General features: G+C 42.3%; 1 protein-coding gene across 2 annotated transcripts in view; it reads left to right on the forward strand.

The window, feature by feature from the left end:
* The window catches only part of RAD51 (RAD51 recombinase), a 41,714-nt gene extending 23,127 nt beyond the window's left edge, over positions 1-18,587 (forward strand). Inside the window, exons 6-10 of one of the 2 annotated variants that reach the window (XM_025389773.1) lie at positions 5,807-5,901; positions 15,758-15,871; positions 16,234-16,363; positions 16,589-16,710; positions 17,478-18,587. In XM_025389773.1, coding sequence (XP_025245558.1) covers positions 5,807-5,901; positions 15,758-15,871; positions 16,234-16,363; positions 16,589-16,710; positions 17,478-17,601 — 585 coding nt within the window. In that variant the 3' untranslated portion in view covers positions 17,602-18,587. The remainder of the gene's footprint in view (positions 1-5,806; positions 5,902-15,757; positions 15,872-16,233; positions 16,364-16,588; positions 16,711-17,477) is intronic. The other variant, XM_025389774.1, reaches the window with a different exon arrangement.

Genomic DNA, 18,587 nt, shown 5'->3' on the forward strand with positions numbered 1-18,587 from the left:
TAGTCTCCGTAGAGACTAATATATCTCAATTTTTTTTCATATTACAGATATGTCCTTCATCAGTCACCACTGTGTTGAGGTGGTGAATGCCATTTCTTAAAAGATAGAAAATACTCTGGTTCTTCATGAATAAAAGTTTATTTAAAAAAAAAATTTTTTTTTTTTGAGGCAGTCTCGCCCTGTCGCCCAGGCTGGAGTGTAGTGTAGTGGCATGATCTCAGCTCACTGCAACCTCTGCCTCCTGGGTTCAAGCAATTCTGTCTCAGCCTCCCCAGTAACTGGGACCACAGGCACACGCCACCACCCCCTGCTAATTTTTGTATTGTTAGTAGAGACAGGGTTTCACCATATTGGTTGGGCTGGTCTCGAACTTTTGACCTTAGGTGATCCGCCTGCCTCAGCCTCCCAAAGTTCTGGGATTACAGGTGTGAACCACTGCACCTGACCCAAGTTTATTTAAATATAACATCAAGTAATCTAGCTTGATAGTCTCCCATTTTTCTTATTTTCCTTTTTTTTTAATTTGAGACAGAGTCTCACTCTGTCACCCAGGCAGGAGTGCAGTGGCACAATCTTGGCTGACTGCATCCTCCACCTCCCGGGTTCAAGCAGTTCTCCAGCCTCAGCCTCCCAAACTGGGATTACAGGTGCCTGCCACCACACCTAGCTAGTTTTTTGTATTTTTAGTAGAGACGAGGTTTCACCATGTTGATCAGGCTGGTCTTGAACTCCTGACCTCAGGTGATCTACCTGCCTCAGCCTCCCAAAGTGCTGGGGTTACAGGTGTGAGCCACCGTGCTGGCTTTTTGTTGTCATTTTAATTGTTTCTTTTATTGCTCCACTAATGTTTTCTTTGCATTACCATATGTCTTTTTTTTTTTTTTTTGAGAGGGAGTCTCGCTCTGTTGCCCAGGTTAGAGTGCAGTGGCGCCATCTAGGGTCACTGCAAGCTCTGCCTCCTGGGTTCACGCCATTCTCCTGCCTCAGCCTCCCGAGTAGCTGGGACTATAGGTGCCCACCGCCACGCTCGGCTAATGTTTTGTATTTTTAGTAGAGACAGGGTTTCACCGTGTTAGCCAGGATGGTCTCGATCTCCTGGCTTCATGATCCGCCCGCCTCGGCCTCTCAAAGTGTTGGGATTACAGGCGTGAGCCACTGCACCCGGCTGGCTACCATATGTCTTATGAGACAGCCAAGCTAGTATTTCAGTATCGAGTAGACCTAATCCATTGTTAACTATCCTCAGAAATAAATTCTTTTTTTTTTTTTTTTCTTTTGGAGATTGGGTCTCCCTATGTTGCCCCGGCTGTTCTCAAAGTACTGAGCGCAAGCAGTCTTCCCACCTCAGCCTCCCACATAGCTAGGATTACAGGCGAATGCCTCTGCACCGAGATCCTTATAATCATTAGGAAGAAAGAGTTGTGGGGGGAAGGAGGATACTTAGGAGACCTTTTATGATAATAAGGGAGGAAACATTGAGAAGAGCAAGAGTAAGTTATAGAAGCTGTAGCTATTGCCTGAGCTCCATTAGAAATTTGATAGCTAAAGGGAATTAGGGCTGTTTAAAATGTCACTCTTTTATCCGTCATTTGACATGATGTGTGACCTTTTTAAATAGAAATGTTTTCCTATGTTGTTTTGACAGGGACTTTTGTAGAATAAATACTTAGACTACAGTACACAATATCTGTAGTTGCCATGGCAACTCAGCATAGCATGCTGATGCTCCAAAGTTGTACAAATAGAATCCTAGCCTGAGAATGTTTATTAAGTAGTCAAATGATGTCTGTCAACAATAAACTAAAGCAAAATTCTCAAGAAAACATAGCCTGTTAAAATAACATTTGCAGATGGCTGAACAACTATATAGATCGTTGATTTTTTTTTTTAAAGAAAAAGAATGCTAATTAATTAATAATAGAAAAGATTACATTTCATTAGCCTGAGAGTTGGAACCAGGGATATAGAGAGGATGTTAGACTATTACTTAAATCTAAACATGATCTACTCTCATTTGTTCAAATGTATCAATTTAATAAAGTAAAACCCCGTTATGTGTTAGATCTCTCTGTCATAGAAAAGTCATAAAGTTGAGAGCTACAGTTAGATTACAAAGTGAATTAGCCCATGCTTGTTCAAAATACTATAGTAATTTTAAAATACTGGGCCAGGCATAGTGGCTCATGCTTTTAATTCCAGCACTTTGGGAGGCTGAGGCAGGAGTTCCAGATGAGTGTGGGGAATATGGCGAGACCCATCTCAATTAAAAAATAAAAACATTTCTGAGAAGACAATTTAACACAAGTACCAATTTTAAAAACACATGTGCAGCTGGGCGTGGTGGCTCATGCCTATAATCCCAACACTTTGAGAGGCTGAGGCGGATGGATCACGACGTCAGGAGTTCAAGAACAGCCTGGCCAAGACGGTGAAACCTCGTCTCTACTAAAAATACAAAAATTAGCCAGGCAGGGTGGTGGGTGCCTATAATCCCAGCTACTTGGGAGGCTGAGGCAGAGAATTGCTTGAACGCGGGAGGCAGAGGTTGCAGTGAGCTGAGATCGTGCCACTGCACACCAGCCTGGGTGACAGAGCAAGACTCCGTCTCAAAAAAAAAAAAAAATCACATATCCTTTGACAGAAAATTTGTCTTACAGAACATTTCACATATACGCAAAGATAAATGTACAAAGAATTTATACCAAAGCATCAGTAAAATGGTAAAAGTTAGAAACAAAGTGAATCACTATAAAATGAGAAGAAGTATTGAATTATGGTCCTAAGAAGAGCTAACCTGATGGTATCCCAATCCAATAATAGAAGATGTGTATAGAAGATGGCTATGATGGCACTGGGAGGGCAAGGTGGAAAGGGCCAAATAAGTTGGAGAACAGAGCATGTTCTCCATCCCCCTGAGCTTACCCTGGGAGCTTGTCCATTATCCTGTTATCAGTCTGCCTACCTATGCCCAATCATCTGTGGCTTTCCTTTGCCAAGGAAGTCTATTCAATTGGAAAAAATTCCCCTGTCATAGTAGCACTTAATATTACCTGGAGGTAGGAGTAAGGGAAACTTCATTTATCTTATTTCCTGGGGACTTAGCCCCCAGAGTGTTAATATTTCCTCCTCTCCAAGAAGCTGAGGCAGCTTCTGCTCTCTGTCTTCTTGGCCACTGGTTCCAAATCTTTCTTCAGGCACCACCCTCTTTTGTTGTATATGTGTCCTTTGCTCCTTCCATGGATTCCCATGATGTGAAAGATTTTATCTGCCAAATAGTAGCATAATTTTTCCCTTACCAAATTAACAAAGCCTTCCATAACTGTATACACTAAAGTCAGTGCCCTCAAGGTTGGGGAAATCATGTCTTCAGAGTGTACTGTGCTAAACACTTTACATGAATTATTTTATTTAGTTTTTAAAACAATCCCATAAGGTCAGTTTTATTTACATTTTACAGAAAAGGAAGGAATATGCTGAGAATCACATAGTTAAGTGGAAGAACCACTTATATAAAAGAAGTGTATGAAAATGCATAGAAAATAACCTGGGAAATTATTTCTGGGAGATGGAGAGTGCTGAAAAGGTTTCAGTTTTTACTCTACTTTTTTTTTTTTTTTTTGAGACAGATTCTTACTCTGTCACCCAAGCTGGAGTGCAATGGCACGATCTCACTCACTGTACACTCCGCCTCCTGGTTTCAAGCAATTCTCGTACTGCAGCCTCCCGAGTAGCTGGGATTACAGGTGCGCACCACCATGCCCGGCTAATTTTTGTATTTTTAATAGAGACAGGGTTTCACCATGTTGGCCAGGCTGGTCTCAAACTCCTGACCTCAAGTGATCCACTCGCCTTGGCCTCCCAAACTGCTGGGATTACAGGTGTGAGCCACCATGCCCGGCCCTCTACTTCTATGTTGTTTGGATTTTTAATATAAGCACATACTTGTTTTGTAATTTCAAAAAAAATTCTCGAAGATAAGAAAAAATTTGGGCCAGGCGCAGTGGCTCATGCCTATAATCCCAGCACTGTGGGAGGCCAAGGTGGGTGAATCACCTGAGGTCAGGAGTTTGAGACCAGCCTGACCAATGTGGAGAAACCCCATCACTACTAAAAAATACAAAATTAGTCAGGCGTGGTGGTGCGTGCCTGAAATTCCAGCTACTTGGGAGGCTGAGGGAGGAGCATTGCTTGAATCTGGGAGGCAGAGGTTGTGGTGGGCTGAGATCGTGCCATTGCACTCCAGCCTGGGCAACAAGAGCAAAACTCCGTCTCAAAAAAAAAAAAAAAAAAGAAAGAAAAAATTTGGTTCTCCTAGAACTTTAACGTAAAATGTTCTAAGGGATTTTCCTCAGAATTTAAAGGTGAATTATGACTCCAAAGTAGATTTCTAGAGTGGAAATTAGCCTTTAGCATCATTCACTTAAACTTTGTAGAAAAATTCAAAGGTATCTGGTATGGGATGGGTAGCCTAAAGCAGAGATTTCCTTGAGGGGCTCATGAGACAGTTTTCATGGCATTTCATTTACTTCTCTTTTCTTTCCTTTTTGATTTCTTTTCAAAATTCTTTCTACTACTTATTTTTCTGTTTTCTCCAATTATTCATTTTAAATATCTTGTTTATACTATTGGAGCAAATATGTTTTTTTCTTTCTTGCTCACACTTGAAATTTGCTATGGACGCTCCGAGGGCATTGACAAGCCCCTTTAGTACCCCTGAAGAATGAATTGCTCAATAAAGTGAAGTGTAAGTTTGATTTAGACATGCTAAGATCAACTGGGCTTTGGATCATGGCCCGTTATTGATTAAAGCTAAGGTAAATGGTCTTCCAAGTTTTTGTGCTTTTGAATTGATCAGTCTCGTGTTGGCGTGCAGTTACAGAATTTTATTACTGGCCAGGTGTGGTGGCTCATGCCTGTTATCCCAGCACTTTAAGAGGCTGAGTCAGGCAGATTACTTGAGTCCAGGAGTTTAAGACCAGCTTGGGCAATGCGGCAAAACCCTGTCTACAAAAAAATTTAACGGGTGTGGTGGTGCACATCTATGGTCTCAGCTATTCGGGAGGCTGAGATGAGAGGATCACCTGAGCCTGTAATGCAGAGGTTGCACGGTGGCTCACGCCTGTAATCCCAGCATTTTGGGAGGCTGAGGTGGGTGGATCACCTGTGCTCAGGAGTTCAAGATTGTGTCACTGCACTGCAGCCTGGGCGGCAGAGTGAGATCTTACCTCCAAAACAAAAAAAGGCCAGGCGCAGTGGCTCGTGCCTAGAATCCCAGCACTTTGGGAGGCCAAGGCAGGCAGATCATCTGAGGTTGGGAGTTCAAGACCAGCCTAGCCAACTTGGTAAAACCCTGTTTCTACTAATAATACAAAAATTAGCTGGGCATGGTGGCATGCGCCTTTAATCTCAGCTACTCGGGAGGCTGAGGCAGGAGAATTGCTTGAACCCCGGAGGTGGAGGTTGCCGTGAACCAAGATAACGCCACTGCACTCCAGTCTGGGCGACAGAGTGAGACTCCATCGCAATAAAAAAAGAGAGAAGAAAATAATTACCTACTTTGGGCTGTATTTCTAAGCAGTCCAGTTCTGACAAGACTAGCTGTATGTACTGAGACACAATCAGCTTTACGTGTTTTTCTAGCTGTATTGCTATTAATATCAGAAGAGAATGCCGCCTTCCTACCACTGTCATTCTTAAGTGTTTTTTCCCCTTTGCCTTGGAGGAATTATAAAGATGTCATGAGAAACTTGGTCAGCTATATCAGAAATACAATGTTCATTTCCACTGTTGTTTTTGTTCTCTATAGCTTCCCATTGACCGGGGTGGAGGTGAAGGAAAGGCCATGTACATTGACACCGAGGGTACCTTTAGGCCAGAACGACTGCTGGCAGTGGCTGAGAGGTAGGTTACTGGTTTAGATAAGAGGGAATATGGCTACACTTATCAAAGTAGTGGCTGCCGGGGTTAGTTTGGCTGAAGAGTGTTTCTTCTATAACCCCACTTCCCAAAGTTATATGTGTGATTCAAAAGAATGACTTCCTTTGTAGAAAAAGGTGTTTTTTTTGTGTTTTTTTTTTTTTCCAGATGGAGCCTCGCTCTTGTCACCCAGGCTAGAGCGCAATGGCGTGATCTCAGTTCACTGCAACCTCCACCTCCTGGGTTCAGCCTCCCTGGTAGCTGAGATTACAGGTGCCCGCCACTACGCCCAGCTAATTTTTTGTATTTTTAGTAGAGATGGGGTTTCACCATGTTGGCCAGGCTGGTCTTGGACTCCTGACCTCAGGTGATCCACCTCCCTTGACCTTCCAAAGTGCTGAGATTACAGGCGTGAGCCACAACACCTGGCCAGGAAAAGGCATTCTTTACAGTTGCTCTCAGACTGGATTAAAAAAAAAAAAAAATCCAACTATATGTTTTCTTCCAGAGAAACCCTTTAGAAAGTAAAAGAATGGAAAAAGGTATTGCATGCAAATAGTAACCATAAGAGACCCTGAGTGGCTATACTATTATCAGATAAAGTACACTTTAAGACAAACACATTATATACAAAGAGGAACATTTTATAATTAAAAGGTCAGTTTGTCAGGAAGATATAACAGTTGTAAACATATACACACACGCCTAACAACAAAGCCCCAAAATACACGAAACAAAAACTGAATTAAAGGGGGAAATAGACAACTCAACAATAATAGTAGGGGACCAGTTTTTCATTTTCAGTAATGGATACAGGCTTCAATATCTCACTCTCAATAATGAATATAACATGTATCAGAGGTCCTACTAAAGGGCATCTGTGAAATACCTACAGGTAGCATCATACTAAATGGTGAAAATTCTCTGTTGCCCAGACTGGAATGCAGTGGTGGTATCTTGTCTCACTGCAACTTCCACCTCTCGGGTTCAAGTGACTCTCCTGCCTCAGCCTCCCGAATAGCTGGTACTACAGGCGTGTGCCACCACACCCAGCTAATTTTTGTATTTTTAGAAGAGACAGGGTTTCTCCTTGTTGGCCAGGCTGGTCTCAAACTCCTGACCTCAAGTGATCTGCCTGCCTTGGCCTCCCAAAAGTGCTGGGATTACAGGTATGAGCCACTGCACCCAGCCTTAATGGTGAAATTCTGAATGCTTTTCCCCCTAAAGTCAGTAACAAGGCAAGGATGCCCACTTTCACTATTTACATTCAGTAATGTACCGAAGATTGTGGACAGTGTAGTCAGACAAGCAAATGAAATAAGTGGCATCCAAATTGGAATAGAAGAAGGAAAACTATTTACTGATGACATGGTGCTATATGTAGAAAATCCTACAAGAAAAACTAGAACTAAATAAACTGGTTCAGGAAAGTTGCAGAATACAGTATCAATATACAAAAATACATTGTATTTCTATATACTAGACCATAACAATTCAAAAGTCAAGCTTAAAAAAAAAAACTTCACAGTAGCATGGAAAAGAATAAAATACTTAGGAATAAATTTAACAAAAGGAATGTAAGATTTGTACAGCAAAAACTCTTAAAACATTGCTGAGAAAAATGGAAGATTTACATAAAGAGAAACATTCCATATCATGGATGGGAAAACTCAATATTATTAAAATGGCATTCTTGGCCAGGTACAGGGCGCACACCTTAATCCCAACACTTTGGGAGGCCAAGGTGGGCGGATTACCTGAGGTCAGGAGTTCAAGACCAGCCTGACCAGCATGGCGAAACCCTGTCTCTACTAAAAATACAAAAATTAGCCAGACATGGTGGCGTACTGCCTGTAGTCCGAGCTACTTGGGAGGGTGAGGAAGGAGAATCACTTGAACCAGGGAGACAGGTTGCAGTAATCTGAGATTGTGCCACTGCACTCCAGCCTGGGTGGAGTCTGTCTCAAGACACCAGACTGAGTTCTCCTCAGATTTATCTACAGATTCAACACAATCCTTATCAAAATTCCAACAAGTGTTTTTTTTTTGCAGAAATTTACAAAATAATCACATTTATGGGATATAACATATGGAAATGCAAAGGACCCAGAATAGCTGAAATGTCTGGAAAAAAAAGAAAATTTGAGATTTTAGACTTTTTGGTTTAAAAACTTATTATAAAGCTACAATAACCAAGACAATATGGTGATGGCATAAGGATAAACATGGAGAGTTCAGAAATGAAACCTTTATGGTCACTTGATTTTTGACAAAGGTAAGGGGCGATTTTTTTAAATTTTAAATTTTTTGCAAATACACATGGTCTCGCTGTGTTGCCCAGGCTGGTCTCAAACTCCTGACCTCAGGTGATCCTCCCAACTCAACCTTCCCAAAGTATTAGTATTACAGATGTGAGCCACCAAACCTGGTCGACAAGGCAATTTAATGAGGGAAAGAATGGTCTTTTCAATAAATTGTGCTGATGTAGGTGAATTTCCAAATGCAAAACAATAACTTTAGACCCTTACTATACACCACACGTAAAAATTAAAATAGATAACAGTGTGGTCATTCCTCAAAAAATTAAACACAGAATGACCATGTGATCTAACAGTTCCATTTCCTGCTATATATTCAAAAGAATTGAAAATAGGAACTCAGAGACTTGGACACTGATGTTCATAGCAGCATTACTCACAATAGCTTTGGAAATAACCCTATGTCCATTGACAAATGAATATATAACATGTGGTATATACACACAATGAAATGTTATTTTAGCCTTAAAAGGAAGAAAAAAATTTTTTTTCTTAGACCTAGTCCTGCAGATAAAAAGATAGGAAATTCTGACACATGCTATTAACATCCACTCACCTTGAGGACATGCTAAGTGAAATAAGTTAGTCACAAAAAGACAAAAACTGAGGCCAGGCGCAGTGGCTTCATGCCTGTAATCCCAGCACTTTGGGAGGCCGAGGCAGGTGGATCACCTTAGGTCAGTTGAGACCAGCCTGGCCAACATGGTGAATCCCCATCACTACTAAAAATATGAAAAATTAGCCAGGCGTGGTGGCACACACCTGTAATCCCAGCTACTCCGGAGGCTGAGGCAGGAGAATCGCTTGAACCTGGGAGTCGGAGGTTGCAGTGTGCCGAGGTCATGCCATTGCACTATAGCCTGAGCAACAAGAGTGAAACTCTGGCTCGGAAAAGGAAAAAAAAAGGACAAAAACTGTATGATTCCACTAATATGTGGTACTTCAAAATCAGACAGAAAGTAGAATGTGGTTTTCTGAGGGTAGGGAGACTGGGGTGTTATTGTTTAATGGTACAGTTTCAGTTGGGGATGATGAAAAAGCTCTGGAGATGAATAGTGGTGATGGTTGCATAGCAGCATGAATGTCCTTAATGCACCTGAACTGTATACTTTAAAATAGTTAAAATGCTCAATTTAATGTTATATGTTTTACTATACTATTTTTAGAAGGGTGGTAATCCTAAATAAGAGCCTAAACTATAATGTTTCAGAGAGAACATGGGGGGAAATCTTAGTGACCTTGGGGTAGGCAAATATTTATTAGCTACACCACCAAACACACAGTCCATGAAAGAATAAATTGATAATAGAGTGAGTTTTCACTTCATCAAAATTAAAAACTTTTGTGCTTCAAAGGACACTATGAAGAAAATGAAAAGATAACCCAAAGAATGTGAGAAAATATTTGCAAATCATGTATCTGATAAAGGTCTAGTATCCAGAATATGTAAAGAACTATTATAACCCAACAATAAAAAGATAATCCAGATGTTTAAATGGGCAAAGGATTTGAATAGATATCTCTCCAAAGAGGATATACAATGGCTGATAAGCACATAAAAAGATGCTCAACATCATTAATCATCAGGAAAATGCAAATTGAAACCATGGTGAGCTACCACTTCACACCCACTATGAAGGCTATAATAAAAAAAGACAGTAACAAATACTGGGAGGACGTAGAGAAACTGGAACCCTCACATATTGCTGGTGACAATATGCATTGGTGGTCTCTTTGCAAAACAGGTGGCTGCTTAAAAAGTTAAAAATGAATTTACCATATGATGCAGCAATTTTACTCTAGTTATATACCCAAGAGAAATAAAAACATGTCATACAAAGACTTGTATGATAATGTTTATGGTATCACTGTAATAGCCCAAAATATCCATCAACTGGTAAATGAATAACCAAAATTTGTTTTCTCCATACAATGGGATACTCTTCAGCAATAAAAAAAGAACTTAAGTACTGATACATGTTAACAACATGGATGAACTTTGAAATATGCTAAATGATAGAAGTTAAACACAAAAGACCACATATTGTATGATTCCGTTTATATGAAATTTCCAGAAGGGGATAATCTAAGAGATAGAAGAATTGTGGTTACTGTCGATAGGAATTAGGAGTAACTGTGAATGAAGCTGAGAGATTTTTTTAGGGGTGATGAAAATGTTCTAAAATTGGATTGTTCTCATGGTTATACAACTCTGCAAATTCACTAAAGCTCTCAATGAATTTTATATTTACAGCAGGTCATTTTTGAGGTATGTTAATTATACCTGAGTAAAGCTTGTGAAGAGGTTGTAAGTTTCTGTATCCTCAAATAAAGTTTTGAAATACAGCGTCAAAATTGTTTTACTTCTTTTCCTTTGTCTAGGGTCAAATGTGGTAATTTAGCCCTGCCACACATTTTATGGAAACCCAGTGATAAAACAATTTAATTATATGCTGAGATGTCAGACTCAAGTTGGAACCTGCCTAAATAAGTTGAGGAGAATATTCTCTCTTGTTTTATAATCAAATTATCTTTCCCAGCTTATAATTTGAGGACTGCAACCTATTAAATGTATACCCTGAAGCACAAAATTAGGTTGGAATAGTAATTGCAGCTTTTTGCCTCTGCCTACAAAATCCCTATGAAGGAAAAGGAATTACTCTTTTGCAGCCTGATCTTAGTTTTCTAAAGATGTATATACTTGTGTCTTCCCTCCCAAAATTGTTTTGGCAATCTTGTACAGCATTCATACTTTTAAGTATACTATTTTAGTAGTTTAAGGATTCTCTTTTGGACACAGTCACTAAAACATCGTCTCGTAACATAAGTATTCAGATAGGATAGATGAGCTAGTAGAATATAGGCTATGAGGACAAGAACTTTGATTTGGTCAACCACTGGATGCCCAAGCCATAGAGCAGTGCATTCAGCATTTGTTAATGAATGTTTTGCTCACAAAAAATATTTTTTTTGTGTTTTTAGAGATGGGGTCTCACTCTGCCCCGCTAGAATGCAACAGTACAATCAACAGTACAACAATACAACTGCAGCCTCTGACTCCAGGGCTCAAGCAGTCCTCCCTCCTCAGTGTAGCTGGGATTACAGGCATGTACCACCAAGCCCAGCAAATATTTTTCTATTTTTCTTTCTTTTTCTTGTTTTTTTTTTTGGTTTGTTTTTGTTTTTTTGTTTTTTGTTTTTTTTGAGACAGAGTTTTGCTCTTGTTGCCCAGGCTGGAGTGCAATGGCATGATCTTGGCTCACTGCAACCTCTGCCTCCCATGTTCAAGCAATACTCCTGCCTCAGCCTCCTGAATAGCCGGGATTACAGGCATGCACCACCACGCCCGGCTAATTTTGTATTTTTAGTAGAGAGGGGGTTTCTCCATGTTGAGGCTGGTCTTGAACTCCTGACCTCAGGTGATCCCCTGCCTCAGCCTCCCAAAGTGCTGGGATAACAGGCATAAACCACGGTTCACGCCATTCTCCTGCCTCAGCCTCCCGAGTAGCTGGGACTACCGGCACCCGCCACCACACCTGGCTAATTTTTTTGTATTTTTTAGTAGAGACGGGGTTTCACCGTGTTAGTCAGGATGGTCTCGGTCTCCTTACCGCGTGATTCACCCACCTTGGCCTCCCAAAGTGCTGGGATTACAGGCGTGAGCCACCGTGCCCTGCCTATTATTTTTGTAGAGATGAGGTCTCACTGCGTTGCCCAGGCTGGTCTCGAACTCTTGGCCTAGAGTGATTCTCCCTCCTCAGCCTCCCAAAGTGCTGAGATTACAGGCAGGCATAAGTGACTGTGCCTCACTGAAAAATATGTTTACATAGAAATTTCATTAATTTGTTTTAATCAGGTCTCTTTATCAGCCAGGCGCGATGGCTCGCACCTGTAATCCCAGCACTTTGGGAGGCCGAGATGGTCGGATCACAAGATCGAGATCGAGACCATCCTGGCTAACACGGTGAAACCCCGTCTCTACTGAAAATACAAAAAATTAGCTGGGCATTGTGGTGGGTACCTGTAGTCCCAGCTACTCGGGAGGCTGAGGCAGGAGAATGGCGTGAACCCGGGAGGCAGAGCTTGCAGTGAGCCGAGATCGCACCACTGCGCTCCAGCCTGGGCCACAGAGCGAGACTCCATCTGAAAAAAAAAAAAAAATCAGGTCTTTCTATCAAGAAAAAAATGTGTATTTCTGAGAATGTCACAAGGCCTCCTTAAGCTAATAAAAAATAGTCCTCTTTCATTCACAACAGAAGAACCCTTACTGATTAATTTTTGCCATGCCCTGTTGAAGAATTTTTTTTTTTGAGACGGAGTCTCGCGCTGTGTCACCCAGGCTGGAGTGCAGTGGCGCGATCTCGGCTCACTGCAAGCTCCGCCTCCCAGGTTCACGCCATTCTCCTGCCTCAGCCTCCGAGTAGCTGGGACTACAGGCGCCCACCACCACGCCCGGCTAGTTTTTTGTATTTTTAGTAGAGACGGGGTTTCACCATGTTAGCCAGGATGGTCTCGATCTCCTGACCTCGTGAGCCACCCGCCTCGGCCTCCCAAAGTGCTGGGATTACAGGCTTGAGCCACCGCGCCCGGCCCCCTGTTGAAGAATATTAACCCACATTCATGTTACTGTAGCTCTGAGGTTTCCAGAACATGGTCCCCAGCATTACCATTACTTGAGATTAGAAATGCAAATTGTCTGATGGGACTTCAGATCTACTGAATCAGAAACAATCAGATACTCGGGCTAGCAACCTGTTTTAACAAGCTCTCCAGGGCCAGGCACCATGGCTCACGCCTGTAATCCCAACACTTTGGGAGGCCGAGGGGGTGGATCACCTGAGGCCAGGAGTTTGAGACCACCCTAGCCAACATGGTAAAACCCCGTCTCTACTAAAAATACAAAAACTAGCTGGGCACGTTGGCAGGTGCCTGTAATCCCAGTTACTCGGGAGGCTGAGGCAGAAGAACCGCTTGAACTCGAGAGGCGGAGGTTGCAGTGAGCCAAGATCGTGCCACTGTACTCCAGACTGGGTGACAGAGCGAAGCTCCATCTCAAAAAAACAATAAAAAAAAAACAAAAAACAAAAAAACACAAGCTCTCCAGGTAATCTTATGCTTGCTAAAGTTTGAAAACCATGACCACAATTGCTAGCCTTGCTTGAAAATCTTGGAAGTACTGTGAAAGAATGAGGCAGGAGAATCGCTCATTTGAGATAAGCTTAGATTTTCAAATGTACATGTTAAGAATAACCTGAGGTATTTGTTAAATATACAAATTACCAGGCTCTTCTCTGATAATTCTAATTCATTGAGTCTAGGTTAGGCCCAGGATTTTTTTTCCTTTTCTTTTTTCTGTTTTTTTTTTTTTTTTTTGAGACGGAGTTTCACTCGTCACCCAGGCTGCCAGGCTGGAGTGCAGTGGCGTGATACCGGCTCACTGCAACCTCCTCCTCTCGGGTTCAAGCGATTCTCCTGCCTCAGCCTCCCGAGTACCTGGGATTACAGGCACGCACCACCATGCCCATCTAAATTTTGTATTTTTAGTAGAGATTGGGTTTCACCATGTTGGCCAGGATAGTCTCAGACCCCTGACCTCAAGTGATCCGCTTGCCTTGGCCTCCCAAGGTGCTAGGATTACAGGCGTGACTCACCGTGCCCAGCCCAGGAATTTGTTTCCTAACGGGTGTTCCAGGTTATTCTTATCTTTAAGGAAGTTCAAGAAACACTATGAAAGAGGATGCTATTTCCAGCCAACTTTTCCCAAGCTGTGGGAATTCCATGTCCTGCTTCTGGAGCCTAAGCACAGAGGTTCCTGTAGTTTTTTTTGTGAGCGCTGCTGAGAGAAAAGCTAGGACAACTCTTTTTTCTGGTAAACCTTCTCTGTTTTTATAGCAAATAGATAATCTCCCTTTCTTTTTTAATTTTTATTTTTTTTAAATTTTATAAATAGAGACAGGGTTTTGCCATGTTGCCCAGGCTGGTTTCAAACTCCTGAGCTCAAGCAATCCTCCCTCCTCAGCCTCCCAAAGTGCTGGGATTACAAGCATGAGCCACTGCGCCCAGCCTCTTCTCCCTTTCTGATAGTAGATTATATCAGTGTATTTTTTTGTTTGTTTTTGAGACAGTCTTGCTCTGTCACCCAGGGTGGAGTGCAGTGGTGCGATCTTGGCTCACTGCAACCTCTGCCTCCTGGGTTCAAGAGATTCTCCTGCCTCAGCCTCGTGAGGAGCTGAGAAGCAGGGATTACAGGCACCTGCTACCACACCCGGCTGCAGTTTGTATTTTTAGTAGAGACGGTGTTTCACCATGTAGGCCAGGCTGGTCTCAAACTCCTGATCTCACGTGATCTGCGCACCTTGGCCTCGCAAATTGCTGGGATTACAGGTGCGAGCCACTGTGCCCAGCCATATCAGTGTTTCTTGAGGCACAACTAGAAGACTTGTGAAGTAAAGTACTTACGCCTGTTATAGCTTGTTTTTTTTGTTTGTTTGTTTCTTTAACCATACATTCACAGTCTAAATAGAGAAAACGTATCTCTCTTCATTCTTCTTTTATTTGGTCAGGATCGTAAGGTGTAATTCTATCCTTATGCCATCTGTTTAATCTTCATGATAGAATCATGAACCTAGAACATAATTATAGCACACTGGGTTATATGTAAACATTCTCTTTTGAACTTTTTTTTTTTTTTTTTTTTTTGAGATGGAGTCTTACTCTGTCACCCAGTCTGGAGTGCAATGGTGCGATCTCTACTCACAGCAACCTCCGTCTCCCAGGTTCAAGTGATTCTCCTGCCTCAGCCTCCCAAGTAGCTGGGATTATAATAGGTGACTGCCACCACGCCTGGCTAATTTTTTATTTTCAGTAGAGACAGGGATTTGCCATGTTGGCCAGACTGGTCTCCAACTCCTGATATCAGGTGACCCACCCGCCTCGGCATCCCAAAGTGCTAGGATTACAGGCATGAGCCACCGCTCCTGGCCCTCAAAGAATAGATTTGATTTAGGCTGGGTGTGGTGGCTCATGCCTGTAGTCCCAGTATTTTGGGAGGTTGAGGTGGGCAGATTATGAGGTCAGGAGTTCAAGACCAGCCTGATCAGTATGGCGAAACCCTGTCTCTACTGAAAATAAATTAGCCATGCATGGTAGTACACGCCTGTAATCCCAGCTACTCGGGAGGCTGAGGCAACAGAATCGCATGAACCTGGGAGGCGGAGGTTGCAGTGAGATCACGCCACTGCACTCCAGCCTGGGTGACAGAGCAAGACTCCGTCTCAAAAAAAAAAGAATAGATTTGATTTGTCCTGAAGACTTGCCAGGTAGAGCTCAGAGTAGTTGGGTGCTATCATCTCTCTGCTTGTAGTTTGCCTGAACTTCTTAATAGAAAGGGAATTACATTCTTTGGCCCTGAAACTACTCTCAGTACCACTTCTTCCCTACCTATTCAGGTAATTGTCAGAAATGAATTGCTCATCTGCCTGAGTTCTGTGTGCAGCCTAAAAATGTTCTCTCCTCTCCCATAGGTATGGTCTGTCTGGCAGTGATGTCCTGGATAATGTAGCATATGCTCGAGCGTTCAACACAGACCATCAGACCCAGCTCCTTTATCAAGCATCAGCCATGATGGTAGAATCTAGGTGTGTGCTCGGTGTAAGACACCAAATATGTTCTTCAAGTCCTTCCCTGAGTCTTGTAATGGCTATTTGGCCAGATTGATAGTAGCTTGAATTAGAAATGAGGAGGTTTAAGTTTAATTCCTGTTTTGACACTCTTGCTTTATAGTTTAGGTCAAGTACCTATTAAAAATGAAATCATAATCTACTTGAATTTGCTGGAAATCTTGTTAAACGGTGCGTCAGATGTTAGTGCTGTGCAAATATTTTAATAAAACATCTACATACAAGGAAAACTATGAATATGAGATTTTAGGGTGGTAAAGAAGGGAGCAGAATCTGACACAGGCTAGAAATAGGCTTCACAGAATCCTTGTTTCCTGTAGGTATGCACTGCTTATTGTAGACAGTGCCACCGCCCTTTACAGAACAGACTACTCGGGTCGAGGTGAGCTTTCAGCCAGGCAGATGCACTTGGCCAGGTTTCTGCGGATGCTTCTGCGACTTGCTGATGAGGTAAGTTGTGGGATAGGGACAGAGAATGCCTACTTTCAGTGGCTGTGAATTCCAAGAACCTTGCTAGGAAGCCAAGACATCAGTGCCTGAGATCATCAAGCTCTATTAGAAAAGGAAGGAGAGAGACATTAGTCATTCGTTGCTTTGTGGGGCAAAGTGGTGGCAGTATTGAGGTTCTTGGAGTGTCTACGGCCACAAAATTGACATTTATCCTTTCCCCATCAGTTTGGTGTAGCAGTGGTAATCACTAATCAGGTGGTAGCCCAAGTGGATGGAGCAGCCATGTTTGCTGCTGATCCCAAAAAACCTATTGGAGGAAATATCATCGCCCATGCATCAACAACCAGGTAAGGTGTTGATGGGATCGATTCTTTTCAGAATGTCATGTTAACTGTGAAGTAGACATGAATATATAGTATTTTCATTTAAGCCCTGTTAAAGCTACTGTTGTATAGACACTTAGGAACTCTTGCTAATCTAATTAACATGCTCTGGTTGGTATAGATGTTTTAGTTCATAAAAGAATTAAAAACCCACAAGTGTGGAAGAATGAATATGAATAATAGAGATGCCTCTCCCTCGTTATTTAAAAAATGTTTGGGCTGGGCACTGTGGCTCACACTGATAATACCAACACTTTGGGAGGCCAAGGTGAGAGGATGACTTGAGGCCAGGAATTCGAGACTAGTCAGGGTAACAAAGTGAGGCCCCTGTCTCTACAAAAGAGGTAGCCGGTGTGGTGGCATGTGCCTGTAGTCTTAGCTACCGAGGAGACTGAGGCAGGAGGATCAGTTGAGCGTAGGAATTCGAGGCTATGTTGAGCTATGATCACACACCACTGCACTCCAGCCTGGCAAAAGATCAAGCCAGTGTCTTGAAAGAAACTTTTTCTTTTTTTAATGTTTGTTTCAGTATGGACAATCCACTGAGAGGGGCCAGGGCAAAAATGGATTCTGCCAGGTTGGAAATGCACTAAGGAAAACAGTACAGAAATATTCCCAGGGTCCTTCTAGGAAGAATACATGTCTTAAAAAATTTTCAGCTCTGTTATAAAGTCAGGATGGAATTGTTTAATTATAACAAATTGGTGCTTTGGTCTGTGTCTTTGGGTCAGATTGTATCTGAGGAAAGGAAGAGGGGAAACCAGAATCTGCAAAATCTACGACTCTCCCTGTCTTCCTGAAGCTGAAGCTATGTTTGCCATCAATGCAGATGGAGTGGGAGATGCCAAAGACTGAATCATTGGGTTTTTCTCTGTTAAAAACCTTAAGTGCTGCAGCCTAATGAGAGTGTACTGCTCCCTGGGGTTCTCTACAGGCCTCTTCCTGTTGTGACTACCAGGAAAAGGCTTCCGGGAAAACAGCTATTGTATCAGTTTTTCTGATGGTGTAAACAGGAGACAGGTCAGTAATCACAAACTAATCTAAAATGTTTATTCCTTCTGTAGTGTATTAATCTCTGTGTGTTTTCTTTGGTTTTGGAGGAGGGGTATGAAGTATCTTTGACATGGTGCCTTGGGAATGACTTGGGTTTAACAAGCTGTGTACTGGACAATCTTAGTTTCCAAGAGAACTAAAGCTGGAGAGACGTGACCCTTCTCTCACTTCTGAATTAATGGTAAAATAAAATGCCTGAGCTATGTAGCAAAGGGAATGGGTCTCTGCACAGATTCTTTTTTTCTGTCAGTAAAACTCTCAAGCAGGTTTTTAAGTTGTCTATCTGAATGATCTTGTGTAAGGTTTTGGTTATGGAGTCTTGTGCCAAACCTACTGGGCCATTAGCCCTTCACCGTCTGCCTGCTTGGTCTTTTATTGCTAAGACTAACTCAAGATAATTCTAGAGTCTTAAGCATTTCAGGCCAGGTGTGGTGTCTTATGCCTGTAATCCCAACATTTTGGGAGGCCGAGGTGGTGGATCGCTTGAGCCCAGGAGTTTTAAGTCCAGCCTGGCCAACATGGCGAAACCCCATCACTACAAAAATGCCAAACTTAGCTGGACATGCTGTGGCCCGTGCCTATAGTCCCAGCTACTCGATAGCCTGAGGTGGGAGGATCACTTAAGCCTGGAAGGTGGAGGTTGCAGTGAGTTGAGATTGTACCACTGTACTCCAGCCTGGGCGACAGAATGAGACCATGTTTCAAACAAAAAAGAAAGCAATCATTTCAGAGGCTAAGTAAACAGATTTGATTGTGAGGCTTCTAATAAAGTAATTATTAGTAGTGAA

The sequence above is a fragment of the Theropithecus gelada genome, chromosome 7a (genome assembly GCF_003255815.1).
Source record: "Theropithecus gelada isolate Dixy chromosome 7a, Tgel_1.0, whole genome shotgun sequence".
Taxonomy (NCBI): domain Eukaryota; kingdom Metazoa; phylum Chordata; class Mammalia; order Primates; family Cercopithecidae; genus Theropithecus; species Theropithecus gelada.